This window comes from Oryzias latipes, chromosome 17 (assembly GCF_053564925.1).
Source record: "Oryzias latipes strain Hd-rR chromosome 17, Olatipes_Hd-rR_3.1".
In the NCBI taxonomy this organism is placed as follows: Eukaryota; Metazoa; Chordata; class Actinopteri; order Beloniformes; family Adrianichthyidae; genus Oryzias; species Oryzias latipes.
Genome location: NC_136253.1, coordinates 18185725 through 18205269, shown reverse-complemented (window position 1 = coordinate 18205269; position 19545 = coordinate 18185725). Strand labels below are relative to the sequence as shown.

General features: G+C 38.4%; 1 protein-coding gene across 26 annotated transcripts in view; it reads left to right on the top strand.

The window, feature by feature from the left end:
* The first annotated feature begins 7643 nt into the window (after positions 1-7643).
* Positions 7644-19545, top strand: part of st3gal3b (ST3 beta-galactoside alpha-2,3-sialyltransferase 3b) — a 61529-nt gene continuing 49627 nt past the window's right edge. For 4 of the 26 annotated variants that reach the window (XM_011486313.4, XM_011486311.4, XM_078933973.1 and 1 more), the window contains exons 1-2: positions 15446-15718; positions 17309-17458. In XM_011486313.4, the coding sequence (XP_011484615.1) occupies positions 17350-17458 (109 nt within the window). In that variant the 5' untranslated portion in view covers positions 15446-15718; positions 17309-17349. Of the gene's footprint in view, positions 7769-9151; positions 9267-15409; positions 15949-16027; positions 16217-17308; positions 17459-19545 lie in introns of those variants that run through there. The other 22 variants (XM_078933971.1, XM_078933969.1, XM_011486309.4 and 19 more) reach the window with 14 other exon arrangements.

Sequence of the window (19545 nt, the reverse complement as noted above, 5' to 3'; positions counted from 1 at the left end):
TTTTCTTTAAGTAGCTTCCCAAAATGCTCAAGGAGGTAAAAAGTGATAGATTGAAATCCCAAGGAGGAGCAAAAAAATTTTGAAGGAAAAAAAGGTAAAAAAAAAAAAATTTCGTTCAAGATGACAGCCTCTTCCCCAGGTCAAAGGTCAACAAAACTTTGGACTGGTTGTAAACTTAACCTGGTGGCATGTGTGCCATTTTAAGATTGGCCAAACAAAAGTTTTTTTCCCCCACGTTTTTTGAACTGTTTTTTTTTTTTTTCGTTTGGTTGTTTTTTTTGTGGGGGGGGGGAGGGTGGTCAATTTATTTTTAGTATGTGGTGGGGTCAAACTCATGCAATAAGAAGGCAGAATTGTGAAGGAAAAAAATGTTTAATTTCAAGATTAAATTTAGTCCTAGAAAAACAAGATATCCCTTTTTGTTTTAAGGAAAATATTACCAAGACAAATTTATTCCATTGGCAGATTTTTTCACTTTTAACAAGCCCAAACATCTTGTGTTTTTTATTTTTAAACTTGTTTTAAGAAGGACCTTTTTCCAGTTTAGAGTAGCGGTGTTGGAAGAACTCGATTCTGCAAAATATCGTGATAGTTCTTTTGGCGATACTTCTATCGATTCAAAATGCTGTCAGAGCGATATCTGTTTAATTATTTATCAGCGTCCTACTGCTTCGGACTGTTGTTTTACCACTTCACTCTCCGACCACTAGTTGGCAGCAGAGCACGCAGAGCCTCTTTGATCAGCTCTACACCACACAAAAGAACAGGAAGACCTCAGCCAGAGGCAGCTTTTTTAGTTGTTATAAGACATGAACTACTTAGTTTTTACTTTGGATGGATACCAAACCGAAACTCTAAGCCATGTTGCTGCCAGCAATATATAAAAACGCGGATTGCAATGTTTTTTTTTAGGGGTCTCTGATAAGAATGAGTGAAGCACTGCAGCTGCACAGCGGCTACTTAGCATCGGCTAAGCGGGTCAAAGTTCTGCAGAACCTCCCAGCAATAGATTCTAGTTTAGCGACCTGATCGATCAGAGAGATGTGACCCTGTCATGCTGCTGCATCATCATCACACTTTATTGTTTCTGCAAATTTTTTTTTTGCATTTTTTTGTTTCCCCGTTCATCTTTTGAACTTTTTCACATTATATATTTGAAAGCACTGGAGAAGCTACAGTTAGCAATAATCTCTTTGGAGTCACAATAAATTATACAAATCTAAAAAGTTGGGAAATTTCCTTAAAATTTCTAAAGCATAGAATATGAAAAGATTTTTAGTTTTATTTACAAACAAAAATCACACAAATGGATCAGACATAAAAGGATGCCGGTTTCATTACCGAAACATCAAAGCTTTATGCCTAGAAGACATTATTAAAATTGAACAAAAGTTTAACATTTGTCTCTTTAAACATGGTTCATATGGTTTTTATTTAAGAAAAAAATATTTTTGGACTTTGAAAATAACTGGTTTGAGGGTAAAGTTGTGGGTTTGAGTAGCTGCATATAGTCTTTCCAAGACAATGGACAAGTAATAACTTTTACAGAATTACATCATGCCCTGCAAGTTCTAACAAAGACCACGTGCTTAAAATAAGAGAAGTACTGTGAACACGTGTTGTACATTCTAAAAATTTTGAATTTAGCACCACAGGGTGAACATTAAGCAAGACCTTAATGTTGGTTAAAGGCAGAGCAAACGTTCAGTTTTCCGGATGTGTGTTGGTCTCGCTGCAAACGATGTTCCCCCTGTGAGACATCGCCACATCTTGGAGCCTTTTAAATGCTATCTGCATTCACCATCTGCTCCGATAGCTTCTCCCAGCTCAAAAACTGTATGCAGAGATTGTATGCATTCTGAAGCTTTGAGTGTTTAAACTAGAAACTTAGCAAAAACAATAATAATGATAATAATAAAGTAGAAGGTTTTGCGGCTTTGCAGATGCGTCTTGTGATATGACAGTGGTTGTGTACCAAGTTGTGTTGAGGTTCTTTAACCCTTGTGCTATCTTAGATGACCCCACCCTTACATTGACGTTTTCTCCCTACCATGACAAAGGAGGATAAAGGTGGAAAGATTTCATGTAATCCATGGACACCAGTGAAGATCACAAATCATTGAAGAAAAAAGGTTCAGAGCATTGTCTAGTGGGTCTAGATGACCCTACTCCCAATGTCAAAGTGCCTAGGATAGCACAAGGGTTAAGGCTAATGTGGTCTGGTAAAGTGACACTTTCTCTCTAATTTTTATTTTATTTTACCACTTTGGTTGGTTTCAGTATTACAAAACAACTTTGAATATTTTCCACTTGCATGACAATTTTGTAATCAGTGAAACCCCTGCCGGATACTGATAAAGCTGTCAAAACATTTTGAATTTTTAAAAAAATAATACACATTAATTTCTTAGGACCGGACATCGCATTTGGGGTTCTATTACCACAGTGGTTAGATGTGACTATGTGTTTGGAGGGTTAGCCTAAATATGAGCTCGAGTGCCACACAGACACTATGTACATTTTGCGTGATTTCTATATAGGAAACTTTAGTCTTTCGTGATACATGCGTGATATAATAAGTGTTTCTTGCGTTCAATATTCATCCATGTAGGCAGATGTGCGTCGAGGGTTTTGGCTGACGGCTCTTGACGTGAATTTGGGTTTTGAGTTTTTGAGCTGGTGAGAATTACAGACTTTATGCGTATTTTACATCATTTACACATTAGGTAAATCTTATGCAAATTCAAATTGATAATTGTGATATGCATGGGAAAATTTGTGGCTTTCCACGGCTGTTCCTATTTTCATGCATGTACCACTGATGTGTAACTTTTATTTTGCTAATATATCACGTGTAAATTATGTATTTGAGGCCTGGTTCATGTTCTACGTTGATATACGTGTTCTTTGCGTGGTTAAGTTGTACTTCTTCTGCGGTTATAACGAGGTTCATTTGTGATACATCTTTGAAAAGTTCATGCAAAGGCCACAACTTTTCTCACGTTTTCAACATGTATTCACTTATGACCAATTTTCATCCATGCAATATGTGCAAAATGTCTGTAGACGCTGTGCGACAACAACCGGATGTTACCTGCCGGTTGTTCTTTTTTTTTTTTTTTTTAGTAGCACTGCTTCTCAGTTACAGGTTTCATATAGTGGAGTGGGTGGATTGCAGCTGCAGGAAGGATGACTTGAAACTTGGGTGTTTGTCACTGATTGAAAACATTTTTTGTGCAGCTGCAGGAAGCAAACAACTGTCTGTCCTCACCTCATTTGATGCACAAACCTCATCTGAATAGAGTGGATGTGGAAGATGGCGGTCGGGAGGAGAGTCGGCCGTTAAAGGCAGGTTGGCCATCATGGAGCGACGTATGAACGTCAAAGGTGGCTAAAGATCAACATCAAGAAAGAATAAAAACCCAAGACCCCAGAAGCTTAAAATTTGGATTTCTAACGCTCTTTACCCATCCATCCTTTTTAAAAACCCACTGAACCTCTTTCACGGTCACAGGGTTGCTGGAGCTGACGCAGCCAAACACTCACATGCAAACCTAGAGGCAACAAATCAACCTGTCAATCACCGCACATGCACAAGCAGAGACTTCACACAGGAAGGTCCCAACCAGGATTTGAGTCTTCTTGCTGCAATGCAAGAGTGCAAACCACTACACTGGGGTGCAGCCACAGCTCTACAGTCTGCCTCAATTGTGAGATCTGGCACTAAGCGGCTAAATTTGAAAGAAAAAAAAATTCTTTGTTTTAAAAAAAGTGTCCACAATTTCTTTCAAGCGGAGGAATGGCTTCCTGTTGTTAGACATTGATGTGGAATGAGAAACATGTCGGTTTGAATCTATTTTAATGACTTCCTGCTGATGACACCTCATCATCACCTCAGTGGTTTCCAGTTCAGTTTCTCTGCAGGTTTCACAAAAGTGCATCTTGTGTAGATGCGCATGCTGGTGCCTCAGAACAGCAGTGTTGTCCTCCTCCCTGCCTGCCTTTTGCACATTTCAAGCTATTTTGTTCTTTAGCCTCTTTTATATTCTGGAAATATAAAAGTTAGCTGACAATAAACCTTAAACCAAACAATGCAACATTTTTCTACCCAAAAGTTCACAATCTCCACGATTCTTCTTTCCACTCAGCTGTTCTTTCCTCTGTCCACAAACCTAAAAAATTTGCTGGAAACCTTTATCGACGGAACAGGTTGAGTTTTTTTTGCAAGACTTCTCACCGAGTTCTGCTGATAAGTGGGATCCCAGTGCAGTGGGGGAGAAAGCCACAGCCACAAGGCTCAGTGAGCGTCTGCAGCAAATGGCGGCTGCTTTTCATTTTTTTCCGGCCTTTTCGGGAACGCAAGGTCAGGACGTGTTCTTCCAGCTGCAGGTGCTGGCCTTTCTGTGCACCTTTCATGCACCGGCTTTGAAAGTGGGGGAAAGAGGGACTGTGTGTCTGACGTCTGCTCACCGAACAGCCGAAAAAGTAGAAGAAAATGAAACTGAAAAAACTTCTAGAATCCAAGCTAATATGGTTTTGGTAGTGATGTAAAGTATGGTTTGGTGTGCAGCACGTTTACGTGACTTATCAAAAAGGTAGATGTGTGGTAAAAGCGCAGGGGTTTTAGAGCAGAACGTGTTGTGACTGCAGCTTTGAGATGCACTGAATATTAACAATCTTTCCCTTTTTTTTCTCTTTGGTTTCACAGATGCTCTACAAGAAATTATCCAGTTAGAGATTTTAAAAAAAATGCTCCCACCTCTGTTTCAAAAGGTAAAACCAGAATCAGAAGCCTTTATTGTCATTGTACATATTAGAAAGAAATTGTAGCAGCCTTGGAGTGGTGAAAATATAAATTTAAATCAAAATATATGCAAGTAACCAATAATTACATGTGCAGAGGAGGACAAAAAACACAAAAGTAACACCACAATCCAAGAGCTGCTAGCCGCCATCTTAGAAACTCCTATTGATAACGTTTTGTGTCCACATTTTAGCCGTTGGGATGCCTTTTTGTGCTTGAATCCTGCAGATCTCTCGACTAAAGAAGTTGAAGCTGGTTTGTCGTTGAATGAAGTTTTAGTCAAACCATTTCTGTTGCTGCTCTGGAATGCAGCGTTTCCTTTCACGTATGTAGAGGACGAGGACGAGGAACACTTATCATTTTCATTTTCACCTGATTTGGTTTCCGTTTTACACACAGTGTTCTTTGAAGTGGTAGTTGTTTCCCTAAACAAGCTTGGACAGGGAAAATAAACTGGGCTCCTTACTCCGCTCCACAACGGGAATAGGAGGGGGGGCGAGGTTGCTGTGCGGCAATGGTCACGCCAAAAAATCAAGCAATGAATTTCTATAGAACTCCTTCTCCTCTGCAGAAACTATGTCCTAGAAAACAACACAAGAAACGCTTTGAAAACAGATCAATAGGTGATTGGAAAGGGACTTACAAAAGACATTTTCCTACTTTTCTTGTGATTCACATTTATCAAGAGTCGTAGGGTTTTCTTTTTATTTGTAATACACATCTGATATTTACTTATATGATTAGCTTCCGTTTGTTGAATTGCAGGACAGTCCATGGAGCGTTGCCACTGGTGAAATATTTTTTTCTGAAAAGGATTCTCCTTAAACCTTACCAGTTTATCTGCAAGACCGAGAACCGTCGCCTTTAGGAGCTTTGATTTTAGAGCAAAGCTCCAATACAGAATGGATAGCACAAACAACCCCTAGTGTGGTTCAAACCCTTAGAAGTGAACAAAAAAAAAACCTTTTTATTAAAATTAACGTGTTGCTAAGTTCTGATGGATGTGATTGGAGTTGGAGATGGCCGTTTGTGCTTTGTACTTTTTAACTCTTAAGTCTCTGAAGGTTGCTGTGGGCCACAACCACGCCAGAAACAGCAGCTGCACAGAAGTGAACCACAAACCTCAACAGAATCCCAGAACACAACAACAATTTCATGATGCAAGTCGCTACAACAATGTAATGTCCCACCCCGATCATCCTTTGATCTATTATGAAAGCGTCCCCAGTGGTTTTTCTAATCGTGATTTTGCTGTTTTAGCCTAAATAAAAAATGTAAAAAAATCATGCAGTTTTCTTGGACAAAGTTTTTGCAGAGCGCCATTAGAAATTGGCCGTTGAATTGTGGTGGGACTATTGGCTAAGACCTCCTCCACTTCAGATGACCCATTAGTCCCTGCTACAAACCTCACATTATCTGTGCAATATTGGAGCTATCCAGCCGTTTTGGGCCAGATACCAGCTCAGACGAGGAAAACATAGACATAATTTTTTGTATTTCTAATATTTTCAGATTTGTAATTTGGAGGGTTTTTTTCCATACCCATAATGCATTGCCCTAGGTCATTTACTCCCTTTGGTTGGCTTCTGCTCTTTGGTCAAAGACAGATAAGGGTTTTTGTGCAACCTGCTCTCACTCCCTTCTTTTCCATCCGTCGTGGAGCTTCAATATAAACAAGTACGATCGAATGAAAGCTAATTTACACAAAGGACCAAAAAGAAATGTCCCTCAGTGGAGCCCGGTTGTACAAAAAGCACCTTGTGTCTGCTGCTGTGAAGCAGCCGCAGAGGAGTTACTTTAGACACTCCCAGGCATTGTGTGTACAAGTCTCCCCACATCCACGTAACACCAGCTCCTTCCTCCACATCCTGACCTATGCCTGCACTCTGCAGGCCAGCGGCTCCCTCGGGGTCGCCTCTCAGCCGGGTATTATGGGATGCAACTGCGTCAGGGCAGTCACATGACAGTCAAGTGACTCTGCTTGCATTGAGCTTTGATGTCTGATTTTAAGGTACACTCTCAGGTTTTGATGTAACTGTTGATGGATGAAATGTCCTTAGTTTGCATAACAGAATAGAATAAAATATAACAGAATACTGTAGTTTAATTAGCATTTCTACAAATTATAACTCCCAAATTTGGAAATCACTTCAAAAACAGAGAAAGTGTGGAAAGTGTGAAAGGGACTAGGATTCTGTTTGAGTCTTGTCCTGTGAATGTTGCCTCAAATATATGAAATCTCTGTGGAATAAAAGGCCAGGCAGGAATAAATTTACAGCTGTGAATCTAGATTTGGTTCCTTTTCTCCATGTACAAACCTGTTTCCTTCTTCCTATGTGAAACCTGGCCTGTTTCACAAGATACTTTCACGTTCTGAGCCAAACCTTTTTGGATAGCCAGAGTAAACTACCGCAAAAACACAAAATTGTTCTTTTTTAAATAAAAAAGTGGACAGTTAAAGTCAATCCTCTTTAATTTTTTATTTCAAAAATGGTTGGAATAAAGGCATTGAACAGCAAAAACATGTAAATCTTTCAAAACAGACATGTAACCTCTTCACTTATTGTCTCTGTTGATTGCCATTTACTTCACCCAACTCAACAACAACAAAAAATGAAGGTAAAGTGAGTTTCTATAAATGTTTTTGTTGCACCAAACTAAACTTCGGAAGTTTCTGGTCTGTGAAATCCTCATGACTGAGTTTCAGGCTCCCCGCTTACCAAAAAATTATACCTCCACTGATCTGCCCCAGAAAAAAAAGTAAATGCCTTTACTCAGTTGACTTTCTATTGGTCAATGTAAAGCAACTCCTCTCATCACAGCCCCCCCCCCCCCCCCCACACACACACACACACCACCACCACCTATAAGCATTTTCCTGCTTCCCCTAAAACAACTCGTTTCATGTCACCCTGAACTACAGGTCAGCACCACACAGACTGGGATTACTGTCAAACTCTGCAAGTAAGCGCATTACTCATTCCCTTTATATGCGGTAATGGCTGCCGGTACCTAGCTGAAACTGCATTAGGGCTGCATTAACAAAGTGGCAGAGCGCTAGAATGAAATCTGTTTAAATCCATGCTTTTAATATGCATGTTGTTGGTTGAAAAGTTTTGTCTTTAATCTGAATGATTTGTGGTTCCTGCTTATCTACACGATTGCATCTGGTTTCCTGTCATTCTGAGCTTCCGTAGTTGTGTTTACTCAGATTAAAAAAGGCTTTATGTTGCCTGCGTAATGAGCATTAAAGTCAGCTAACTTTTGAAGTACCAATTCCCAACATAAGTCGGGGTATTGAAGAAAGGGTTTTTAATAAATAGCTAAATGTCGTCAGCAAAAAGAGAAAACTTATGGATAAAACCCCTGACAACTTTATCTCCCATAAGAATTTCTACTGAAGTTTTGATACCTACAACATAAAAAATAGGGGATTATGACTTTTAAAGTGCAAATTCACAACTTGGGTGTTTCAAGCCTGCAAAAAGGATGAAAGAAAAGCATCAACTACAAACACAAGGATTTAAGATTAATATCCAATCTATTTCCTACTAATTCAAGATTGAAATGATCCATTTTGGTTTAGGTGATTCCAATAAGTTCACAAGACCTTTTTTAAATTTTATTGAAAATGCACTTTGACACAGTTCTCACAAACTGAAAATGTAAAAACAGAAGCTGAAACTGACCCTTTCTGTTTTGGGTATCTGACATAGAAACTCATTTGGGTAGAACTTGGTTGGGAGTGTAAAGCCTCCCGGGAGTCGATGGGTCATTGAGTGGAATGTAAATATTTGTTTGGTACATATCATGTGATTGTCAGCACTTTTCCTTGTGCTGATGTGGCTCATGCCTGAGAAAATAAGCAGGCCAACAGATTAAAATGCAAATACAATCAAATTACCACATTAAGAAATTGATGTGACATATATTTTGCATTTGTGCTTCAGTAAGCTGCTTAAATATGAAAACACCAATGGAGTGTGAAAAATGCAAATGCACTGACTTGCAAAAATGTGAAAGAAGCTGCCAGTAAAAGAGGTTGTTAAACCTTATCAGTTAGTCAAAATGTTGCAACCTTTCCAACTCAATATGCTTTTTTTATTATTACTTCACTACTTATCTGTTGTTTTTAAAGTAAAATAACACATCAGCTTAGTTTTCTGTAGTATTCCCTCATAAATTTTTACAGACACATCAGCTACTAGAGATTTGCTCTAGGTTTGAAGACATATCCCTGTTTCTGTTTAAATCCCTGTTATTGGTTAACCAAACGATTACCTGTTGTTTGTATAGTGTTGAAAGTACTGTGAGCAAACCAAATTGCCCATGTGATGTTAGCTCCCTATTAGAGAGCTAGTTAAAGCAAGATCTCTGGATGAACGACAGCACTGTTTTTTTAATCTCTTATTTAGTCTTAAAATTGGGCAAGTTAATTGGTATAGCGCAATTTATACACATGGTAAGTCAAAGTGCTTCAAATTAGTACTTAAAAAAATGGATGCACTGTGATTTCATATTTTGTACTTTTCTCTTAAAAGAAAAACTAATCTCAGTCACCAGACTTTGTTTCCTCGGATGATTTGACACGTTTAGCAGGTGTAAAAGCTCACCTAAAATTGAGAATCAGGGTCGGTTTAGCCCAGTGACGTGCAGTCATTATGGGAAGAAAAGAGAAAAAATAAATTCAATTATTATATTTAATCAGTAATTTGTGCTTTGCAGTCATTTTCCATTTAAATGTGCCATTTTTGGGCGTTTTTTCTTTTCAAAATCGCTAAATTTCCGCATTTGCCGTTCAGATAATAAGAAGTGACGTGCGATGAGGCACCAGCCCGCTGAGCCTCACCTTGGATTGCGCAATACCTATGCAGTCAGACAGTACTGCTGTCTCTCTGTATGTCGGTTCAATCACTTGTACTATACGAGCTGAGTTTACATAATATAGCAGATGTATATAATGTACAGTGTTTGTTTTTATAAATAACTGTATGTGATGGACGTGTTTCTTGTGCTGAGCGCTAAACGCCGGCAAAAAAGCCGCTGGGTGAGGCCAGACATTCTCGTGCCTCATGTTAGGGGGCGCCGGTGAGCCCTGAGATTATGACGCTAAAAAACAATAGAATAAGTGATAGCAAGCTGCAAGTTATTTTCTTCAGAAGGAGCGGCATATGGACTTTATTTACAAGTAAAGGTAAGATGATAATAAGGTTTGTGTTTTTTACTATGCTGCAGTTTGTATATGAAAAAAAACCACGTTGAAATGATATTTTAAACAAAACATGTTAACTGTTGTCAATCAAATGGTGAATAAGTTACTCAGTATGGTTCATATGTTTGTAAATCTGACTGATGACGTCAGTGCCTCACCAGCCATTAACCTCACCACACGTCACTGGTTTAGCCCAATTCTATATTTGGCTTGTGGAGAGTGCCAAGTGTAAAAGCAAACTAACTAAATCAAAATCTGAAATTCAGCATTCTCTATTCACCTAAATCAAGACCAGGGGAAAAATTACAACATTAGGGTGTCTTAAAGGAAGCATAGCTCTTGTTTTTTGTACATGTTTGACTCAAACTGAGGATGTGAGTCTAACTGTGTGCCCAGAGACTGCCTGACGACAATGTCAACTTCACTTCTGTTCACACTAAAGCCCTAAACCCAACCACGAGCTTGGAACCTGCATTTCTGCACGTCAGGATCACTCAAATCTCCCCAAACTGACCCCTTGAGGTGGTTTTACCCAAAGCAGTCCCTCAAGGTACCAAATACAAGAACACACACACACACACTCACAGGCCATCTGATCATACTGATTTTAAGGTTTTCTAATATTTATTAGGAACAGAAAACATAATTTTTCATTTCACAAAGCGTATGAGTCGTATTTTATTAGTCAAATGTTTGCTAGTTGTTGAAAATGTCTCGACAATTGATAAATGTTTGCTTGACGGTGTGAAAAAGTTGTGTGTCATCAAAACAACTTTTGATGTTTCTGGCATCACTCTGGTTTTTGGGTACTGTCACTGTAAAATCTTCCCAACCACAACCCCGGCGAGACAGTCGAAACAAAAACCACAACCGTTCGAAGGACAAGGTCAAATGCACAACATTGCCTAATTGTTTCTTAAAATAATCTCCAAGAGGAACTAGTGAAAGGGACTATCAACCCTCCAACAATAATGTCTGTGCAGGGAAAGGGTTTTTTTCTGGAGAGGTGGTGTGAGATTAAATTGAACTACACCAGAGTTTAATTTCTAGTAAAACGTGACCCAATTTCTCAAATGGGCACACCAGATGAGCTTTCACGCCTGCAAAATAAAAAGAAAATGAACAGTGGGGGTGCAGATCAAACAAGGATGGGTAAATCCTAAGCAACTCGTAAAGTAGACTGGATACAAATTCTTTCACAAGGATGTCAGGGGGTTGAACAAAAAATGAATTAAGTTATACTTTAATTTTTACAGGATTTGTTGGAGGACAATGAGGAAAGATCCACTCTGATGAAAGTTGTGGTTTTAACATGTGTTTACGGCATAATTCTGATGATGGAGGACATTCGTAAAGAAAATTAACCCCAAAAATTCCTTTCTGTGTATTTGTGTATTCAAATCGTTGACAATCCGGAGCAGATTTCTTATGTAGAAAATACAATGGGCAAGCCACAAGCTCCTCTCTGCTCCATTCTGAAGCTGCATTCACAAAAGACGCGATTCGCTTGTCAAATTTGCGTCGGCCGCATCTGTTTCAAGACCTGGCAAATTGGCTGCCAAACGCTTGTCCCAAAAAAAGATGTTTGTAGCCTGATCGCTACATGGAGCCGTGTTTGTGTAGATCCCATTTACAGCACATGGAAGATTCGGATGGTGTTGAGAGATCCAGTTTGTTTATTTTAAAAGCCTCTACTAAAGCATCAGTAAACTCATCTCCATGTCTGGGTTCCCAAGATCATTCAGAGACTCTCCCAGTCAGGTGAGAGCCATCATCTTTTGCAGGAGCTGTGACTGAATGACGGAGCTTTCAGCGGTACTTCCATCTTTCTGTGAGCCAGTTTGCTGTTCTGCATTAATGCAAGGAGGGAAAAAATAAAATTAGAGGATTTTTTTTAGTATTGTTCAGGACGAGACTGACTGAACTCCACTCTCTGATCGTGTCGTTAAACACGTCACAAGCCAGAGCTAAGTCCTTGATTGGTTGGCACGGCACGTCTTCTTCACCCAAAGTTCTGATTTTTTAACTCTGGACAGCGCTGGACAGCACAGCGCTGTTCAAATCGCGCTGCTGCCGGACCGCCACGCTGCTCCCAATGCTCAGACAGCACTGCAGGACCTCAGGTCACATTTGTACATTGACTTAACATTGAAACTGAACCCCTTTGCTGAATGAATCGTGTTCGGTGTGAATGTAGCATGTAGCAACATCCACATGGAGATGACTGGATCCATGTACATCTTCACTTTCCTCATCCAAGCTGCCATCTGGCTCATAACTGTTCTGCTGGATGGCTCCAATATTGCTCCCCATTTTTGTTGCACCGTTAATGTTAGGTTGGGGTGGGGTGTGAGGGGCTGTAAGAAAGTGGGAGGACATGTAGACAGAGAGCTCTAGGTTATTGGTGACGAGATGGGGGGCGGGGTTGCTTCATGCCAACAGTCAGAGGTGAATTTCTATTGAACTACTGTCGCTCTGCTGAAACTATATTCTAGGAAACAACGGAGGTTTTTGATTGTGGCTAAAAATGACATATTCATAATAAAAAAGACCAATGGAAACTCTTTGAAAATTGATTAAAAGATGATCGCAGAGGGTTTCTAAGTGTTTGATAAATACCAGTACTTTGGCCAGAACATAAGATTTTACACAGCTGTCATTCATTTGTAATACCATATTGTACGAACTTACCAATTTTACCTATAAGCTTGAAGCCTGGAAACTGCTGTTTAACAGAAATATCTCCGTATTATCAGGTCTGCAAGTGTGCAGAATCTACTCCATTAAGTGTTGATGAAAGCCTTGATTGACTGTTTCCACACCACTCTAATTTGTGTTAAACTCCCAGCTTTCTTTAGGCTTAACACGATGTTTGTGCTCTGCAGAGATTTTGAGTTCTACACTCAACTTAAAACTATATCAAAGTGATGACGTTATTGCTCTTGTTTTACAACCCACTAAGAACACGGATCACTTGTGATAATGTACCACAGCAGAAGTTTTTTGGGTTATATTTACAGCTAAAAGACACTCGGTTTTGAATAAACATCAGTGACAAACATTCTTGAAAAGTGAATAAAGAAAGCATCAGTAGCTAATGTAAGTGCTGCAACTTTTACAATATGAAGAAGAGCAAATCCAAAAGGACAAACTTATTTTGTTTTGTAACCTTTTAAGATCTAGCTTCCATCACATTTTGGGTTATATTACCACAGTAGTTAATTTTTCTTAACTGGAGGGGCTTGTGACTGCTTGTGTAGGAAGTATAAGCTCAAATATTAGTTTCGGTCTTAAGAGGTGGTAAAGCTGTTATTCTCATGGCCTGTGGTTTGTCAAAATCACAAAAACAAAACACATTTTAAATCTTTATGGTATCACCGGAGAACAAAAGTAAGCAAGCAAACAAAAATAGGAACTTTGTTCTAAATTAATTAATATCCAACTTATTATAATCACAATGAAACCCTTGTTTTTTAGTATTACAACAAATTCCTACAGATTTTCTTCTTTTTCCACATTTCACAAATCTTCGTGGAGAGGTGAACATTGACTGTAATGAGAGTAAGTGTGATGTAACCCATAGAAAATGGTTTATGTCCAACTTTGATGATAGCTCCCTTCAGTTGCTGTTTTTTTTTGTTTTCTTGCAAAATGGACAACGCCACGTTGAAGTCAGAAGTTAGTATGCAGCGATTGGTCCACGTTGCTCAAGGTCATCATTTCTATGGCAACCACTCTCTCCAGCTTTCATTTTAAATACTTTCTAGCCATTATAATCTTTTCTTTTTTTTTCAAATAGACTTTCGTGTAGCCTAATACTTTATGGGACGGCTAATAAAAGGGAAGTCAGCATGTTAACAAGTAAGTACACTAACAAAACAATTTTACAAGGAAACTAAGAAGCTAAACATACTTAGGCTGACTGTTGACTGTAAGAGTCTTTACAGACTACAGTAAAAAAAGGGTATGTTGTTCCTTTTTGCTTAAAAAGTACAAATCTGTAACTGAAATCAGTATTTAGAAGTGGACACACTGGCAGCACTAAAGGGTTCAGAGGTTCTGTTTGCCCATGTCCATTCAGGAACCTGCTTTTACCACGCTCTTGAACGTGTCACATGTCTGGTGTGTGCGTAGCTTCATAGTTTGGAGGTATTCTGCAAAAATCTGTTATGTTAATAATGTTATATATAAATCAGACAGTATTAATGACATATAAGGCATTTAATTACTTACTACCAGACATTATTCAGAAATTATTTATATTTTAAGAAAACACTAATAAACTAAGAGGATCTTGGAAATGTAAACTACCATTAGCACGAAGATTTTCTGTCTCCGTGTGCAGACCAAAAATCTGAAACAGCTTGGATCCAGAACAAAAACTATACATATCCCAAATATCCAAAATTTCAAATATATTTACAAAAAATGATATGGGCAAAATACAAAATAACGGGAATATAATATATCTGCCAGTAGGCAAAAAACGAATTATAATATAATTAACCATACATCTGAATATTTTAATCATAACATGTGGTCCTACATGAATAATCGTATTCAAATATTATAATTTGCAGTTCTTGTTCTGCATATAGATTAAAAAAACAACATGGCTGTGATTGTTAAACTATTTTGAACATGTAAATGTAAATTTATTTTCTTTTTCATTTTTTATTTATTTTAGGGGGGGGGGCTTTAATAAGCTAAGCTCCCAACTCCCTTTCAAACATGTGTCTGTTTTATTATTATTATTATTATGTTGTTAATTTTGTGGTTACTATTATGATCCACCATATTGTGCCATGTTGGCTGTATTTTATAAATAACATGTTTGAAACACATTTCAATAAACAAACAAAGAATAAAACAACAAATAATTAACTTAATGAATAATTAAACTATTTGTGAACAAAATATTAACTTATTAACAAAATATTAACTTGTCTGGTTTGAAAAACGCCGGGTTTTCATTTTTTTTTTTTAACCTTAAATACAAATTTGGAATAATCACATCAAATGTTGGTAAAAGAGTGACTAATCTGAAAAATATTCATAATTTCATGAAGCTTGACTAAACCAAACGCCTCTTCAAAAAAAAAAACAAAAAACAAAAAACCAGAAACTTCTCAGCAAATAACGACATTAAAATAGTGCAACTGAAACGTCCTCCCACGGACATTTGAACAATTTGGAAGAACGTCGTGGGGTGTGCAGGTCTACAGTCCAGTCCGTTTACATTACCGGACTATAACAAAGGAGAATTTGACGAGGGGTGCCGTGTTGCAATAAATGCAATAAACAAAAGTCTTTATTCATTTATGAATTTTATTTTTTTATTAACAGAAACGGTCGTATTTCACTTTTATCAGAGCGTAGGCGCATCCTAACTCATGCCTCATGTGACTGAAGAAGAAAAAAACCACACGCGCGCGCGCTGTGGGCTCGTGCTCACGTGAAAAAGCGTGCAGGAGACTCATACAGGGACTCAGTGCTCATTTTAGTCCGTCTCAAGAATTCAGGAACGCCGAGTTCAGGATTCAGTCGCGCGTCTTGTTTTAAAGTCCCACCGACAGAGATTTTTTATTTTATTTCTTTCTTTTTAAAGAAAAAATGGGTTGGAGGCGAGGGAGAAACGACCGACATTTAATTTTATCAAAGGCTTTATCTTCCTACGACCCCAGGACTTAAGGAAAAGAAAGGTGATGGCTGTGTGTGGGTACCCACAACATAGGAAAAGACAGGAAAACGTCGTTGCGCCGTCGTTTAGCTTGATAAGGGTACATTAAGTAAACGGTCCACTCTATCTTTTTTCTTACACGCTGTTTTTAGAATGTACTCAAGTTAATGGAAAATTCTGGTTCTAAAACTATATTTGTATGTATCCCGTGTTGCATTGCTCCTCTCTGAGTCTGAAGCTACAGGCCTAAAGGTAAAGCGTTCACACCACAATGCCAGCGTATCCCCGTTAGCCAACCCGCTAAGCTAACGTAGCTAACGTTAGAGCAGTTAGCTGAGCTATTTTTGTCCCTTTGCTATTTCTACCCGTTTTGCAATACATGGTTAGTCTTTAAATATACCGTCAGGTCGGGAAACAACTCCAAGCCTCGTAGTTCTCACGGTGTTTTGGGGCCGCTAGCTCCGCTGTGGGAGCGCAAAAAGTCCCGTTATGTCGGTCTTGTTTATGTATGGAACTCCAGGTAAAGAGGCGTCCCTCCGCCTTTCATGCAAACGCACCAAAGTTTCTCCTTTTTTTACAGAAGAAAAACTGCTAGTTTGCTGCCCTTTCTTTGATTAGAAATCGACGTGGTTGCTCCGATTGATATGACGTATTTAAGCTCCTGTTTTGTGTTTGATTTCACTTGACGTTCAGATAAGTGTAAAAATTGTGTGGGTTTTTTTTTTTATAAAGGAAGCCACTCAGAAAGCGTCTATTTGTGCTGGATCTGCTGTTTGGAATGATGCGTTTGGGTGCAAATCACCATCTAAAGAGAACAGCCGGAAATTGTAGTTGTGCAGATGACTTGTGTGTGTGTTTGTATATAACAATCATAATTCAAGAGCAGAGTTTGACAGGATCAACAGGTATTGTGGCTTTAAGGGATGAAAACTGAACGTTTAATGTTGAATTTAGTCATTTTATAATCATCTCTTAGCCATACCCCACCCACCCCCCCAGCTCAAAACATGAAGTCTTATGCACCAGTATTATGGCTTTCTTCTTTATATAACCTCTTAGTTCTTCCTTTTTCTCATTTCTGAGACTAAAATCCAAAGCGGAGCTGATGGAAATGGATATAAATGTGTTTATTGCACACATGGTATTATGTTGTGCAAAAGCCAAATCTAATGAAAGCTTTTGGATTAAGTGAAAGTAATGGACCTGAGAAAAGAGGAAACAGGCCCCTTCTCACAGATCATGCTTAAAAGTGTGACCTGGTCACGATTCACTCGCCGCTGTATCCCAGCTAATGAACTTTTACCAGAGCAGATAAATATAATGTCTTGGTGACATCAGAGCAAAGGTGGGGTTTCCTGTTAACTGACGAGGGTGTTTTTTTTTTGACACTGGTGTAATTAAAAACCAATCAGAGCTAGTATGTCAAAGTAATGAGACTAAAGGTACAAACCTCTATTCTGTGAACATTTTTGATATTTTTTTTTAATTGTCTTTGTTGGTTTTGGGCTTTATTTTTCTTTTTTGTTGTTTTTTCCCCCCCACTGTGACCTAAAAAATTGTCTCTGTGTTTGTTTAAATAAAGCTCAAGCCTCTGCTGCGCTTGTCTCCACAGGTGATGACCTGGATTGTACCATGTGAATTAACTGAAAGACCATGAAGGCCACACACAAGCTGCTCTTCATCCTCTGTCCCGTACTGGTTCTGGGCTTTATCTACTACTCTTCATGGAAGCTGCATATATACATCTGGGTCCAGAAGCCTCGTAAGTCACCTCCTCACTCGGATGTCTTACTTTCTGTGTCTGTCCTTTTAAAACAGAGCATGATAAATCTGTGTTTGTTGTGAGGGATGGTTTGAAGTCTTCCTCTTTTCTTCCTTTTAGCTTCTTTGTGCTTTTTGCTGGTTGTCTGGGATGTTTTAAAGTTTGGTGTGTGTGTGTTTTTAACTTTGCTAAACTTCAGCTTATGGTTGTCTATTTTTGTACCGGCTCAGTTTCTTGACATATTAGATTTCCAATTAAAAAATTCCAGTTCCTGGCAGCCGCTGGAGCTGCTTTATCTGATTTGCTGTCATCCAGAATATACATGCATGCACAGTGGTTCTGGAGCCGGAAAGCCTAGTTTTCTTTACTATTTTTATTCAAACTGTTCCTTGTTGGCCATTGGTTTGAGTTATTCTTTAACAATGAAGCACTGAAACGACAAAGATGCGTCTTCCTCTTTGTGTTGTTTTAACACAGGAAATGCTTTTTTATGATTGGGGGTTGGTCACGTGTTTTCATAGGACCTTCATATTTTTTGCTCCTTTTTCCCCAGCAGATTGTGATTATGGACTTGGATCATATTTTACTTTCTAAAGCATAAAAATGTATCTTTAAAAAAAGTGCAGAATGGTTGTTTTTCGCCAGAAGAGGGCGCTAGAGACTATCTTTAATTGGTCTCAGTATGTTGTTCAGAAGCCATTATTGAGTATTGGGAAGGTTTTAAATATATTCAACTGTGTGAAATTATGTACAATGACCCAATAATGTCCCATAATGTAATTGATTATGTCAACAAAAAGTGCAAAGATGATGTTAAATTTCTGACTGCTCATGTAACTCTTGGAATCTTTAGTCCATCATGCATTTCTTTCAGAATGAAAAGAATTTGCATTAGTTTTTCAAAGTAGCATTGTCTGTTGTATTAAAAAAAATAAAAAAGCATGTAGTAAAGTAATGTGATTACAGTGTGATTAGTTCTGCTGCAGCTCCTGTCCTTTGTCCTTCCATATTTGGGTGCCTTCATAACAAACACTTGCATATGGTGATAGAAGCTGGTTGTTTACCCAGAGACTTCCCAGACTTCAAGACATTTTTCCTGGGTTACATCAGACCGTAACACAGACGAGATGCAGCCGCCAGCTGGCCGTGGGTCATTGAGTCAAAATGTCATGGGTGCTTTTACAGAAAGGGCCAAAAATAACATCAACATTTATGAAACTGTTTCTTCAAAGCTGACCAGTGGTTATCCCATACAGAAAATTTTGCTTGTAATGAAACTTCATGTCTTGAATAAAGTTCATTTTTACTTTTTTTGTCCCCTGATCAGCTTTTAAATCTGTTAAAACATAGTGGTGGGGTTATAATAATGGGGGTAACCATGAGCTTCAGATGTTTGGACATTTAAAAAAAGGCAAACTGTGTTTTTAACATCACCCTAAGGAGGGTTTTTTCTGCTGCTGAATGAAGTCCCTTGTCCTATGTTTTTTTTTTTTACCAGAACAGTTTATTTTACTATAAATCATTTTAACAGTATTCTATACCTTTTAAAAAGTACAAAAAATCCACTAAAATAAATGGCGTCAAATTTTCTGTTTTGGTCTTTGAAAAGCATGTCCTCCTCAGAGAACACAACAAATGTCAGCCTTGATGTGTACAGGTTTTTATACTTTATTAGCTAACCCTAGTTCTTTTTGAACACATTATGCCAGGTGATAATTCTCTATTTCCATTATGAGACATAGACGTGAAATAGACGAGATTTGGTAGACATGTATGAAGGAGGTAAACATCTGCTCTGCATTGGAGAGCACCGTGGTGCAGGTGGTTTAGAAAGAAATGATGACGGTGCAAAGGGTGTCAGATGCCATGTTTTCATGTCAGCAAAGCTTGGCTGAAAGTAACCTTTGTTTTTTAATGAACATCCAAAGAACGTTAACGTGGGCTTCAGCTTATACATCTCATCTATCGGAGTCTCCTGATTAGTTTCCGTATTTAATAGCGTGTATGTACATTGCACAAAACTGGATAAAGGATTTCTAAAGCAGTTTAGTTCATGGAACACTTTTTAATCTGGAGATTTTTTTACT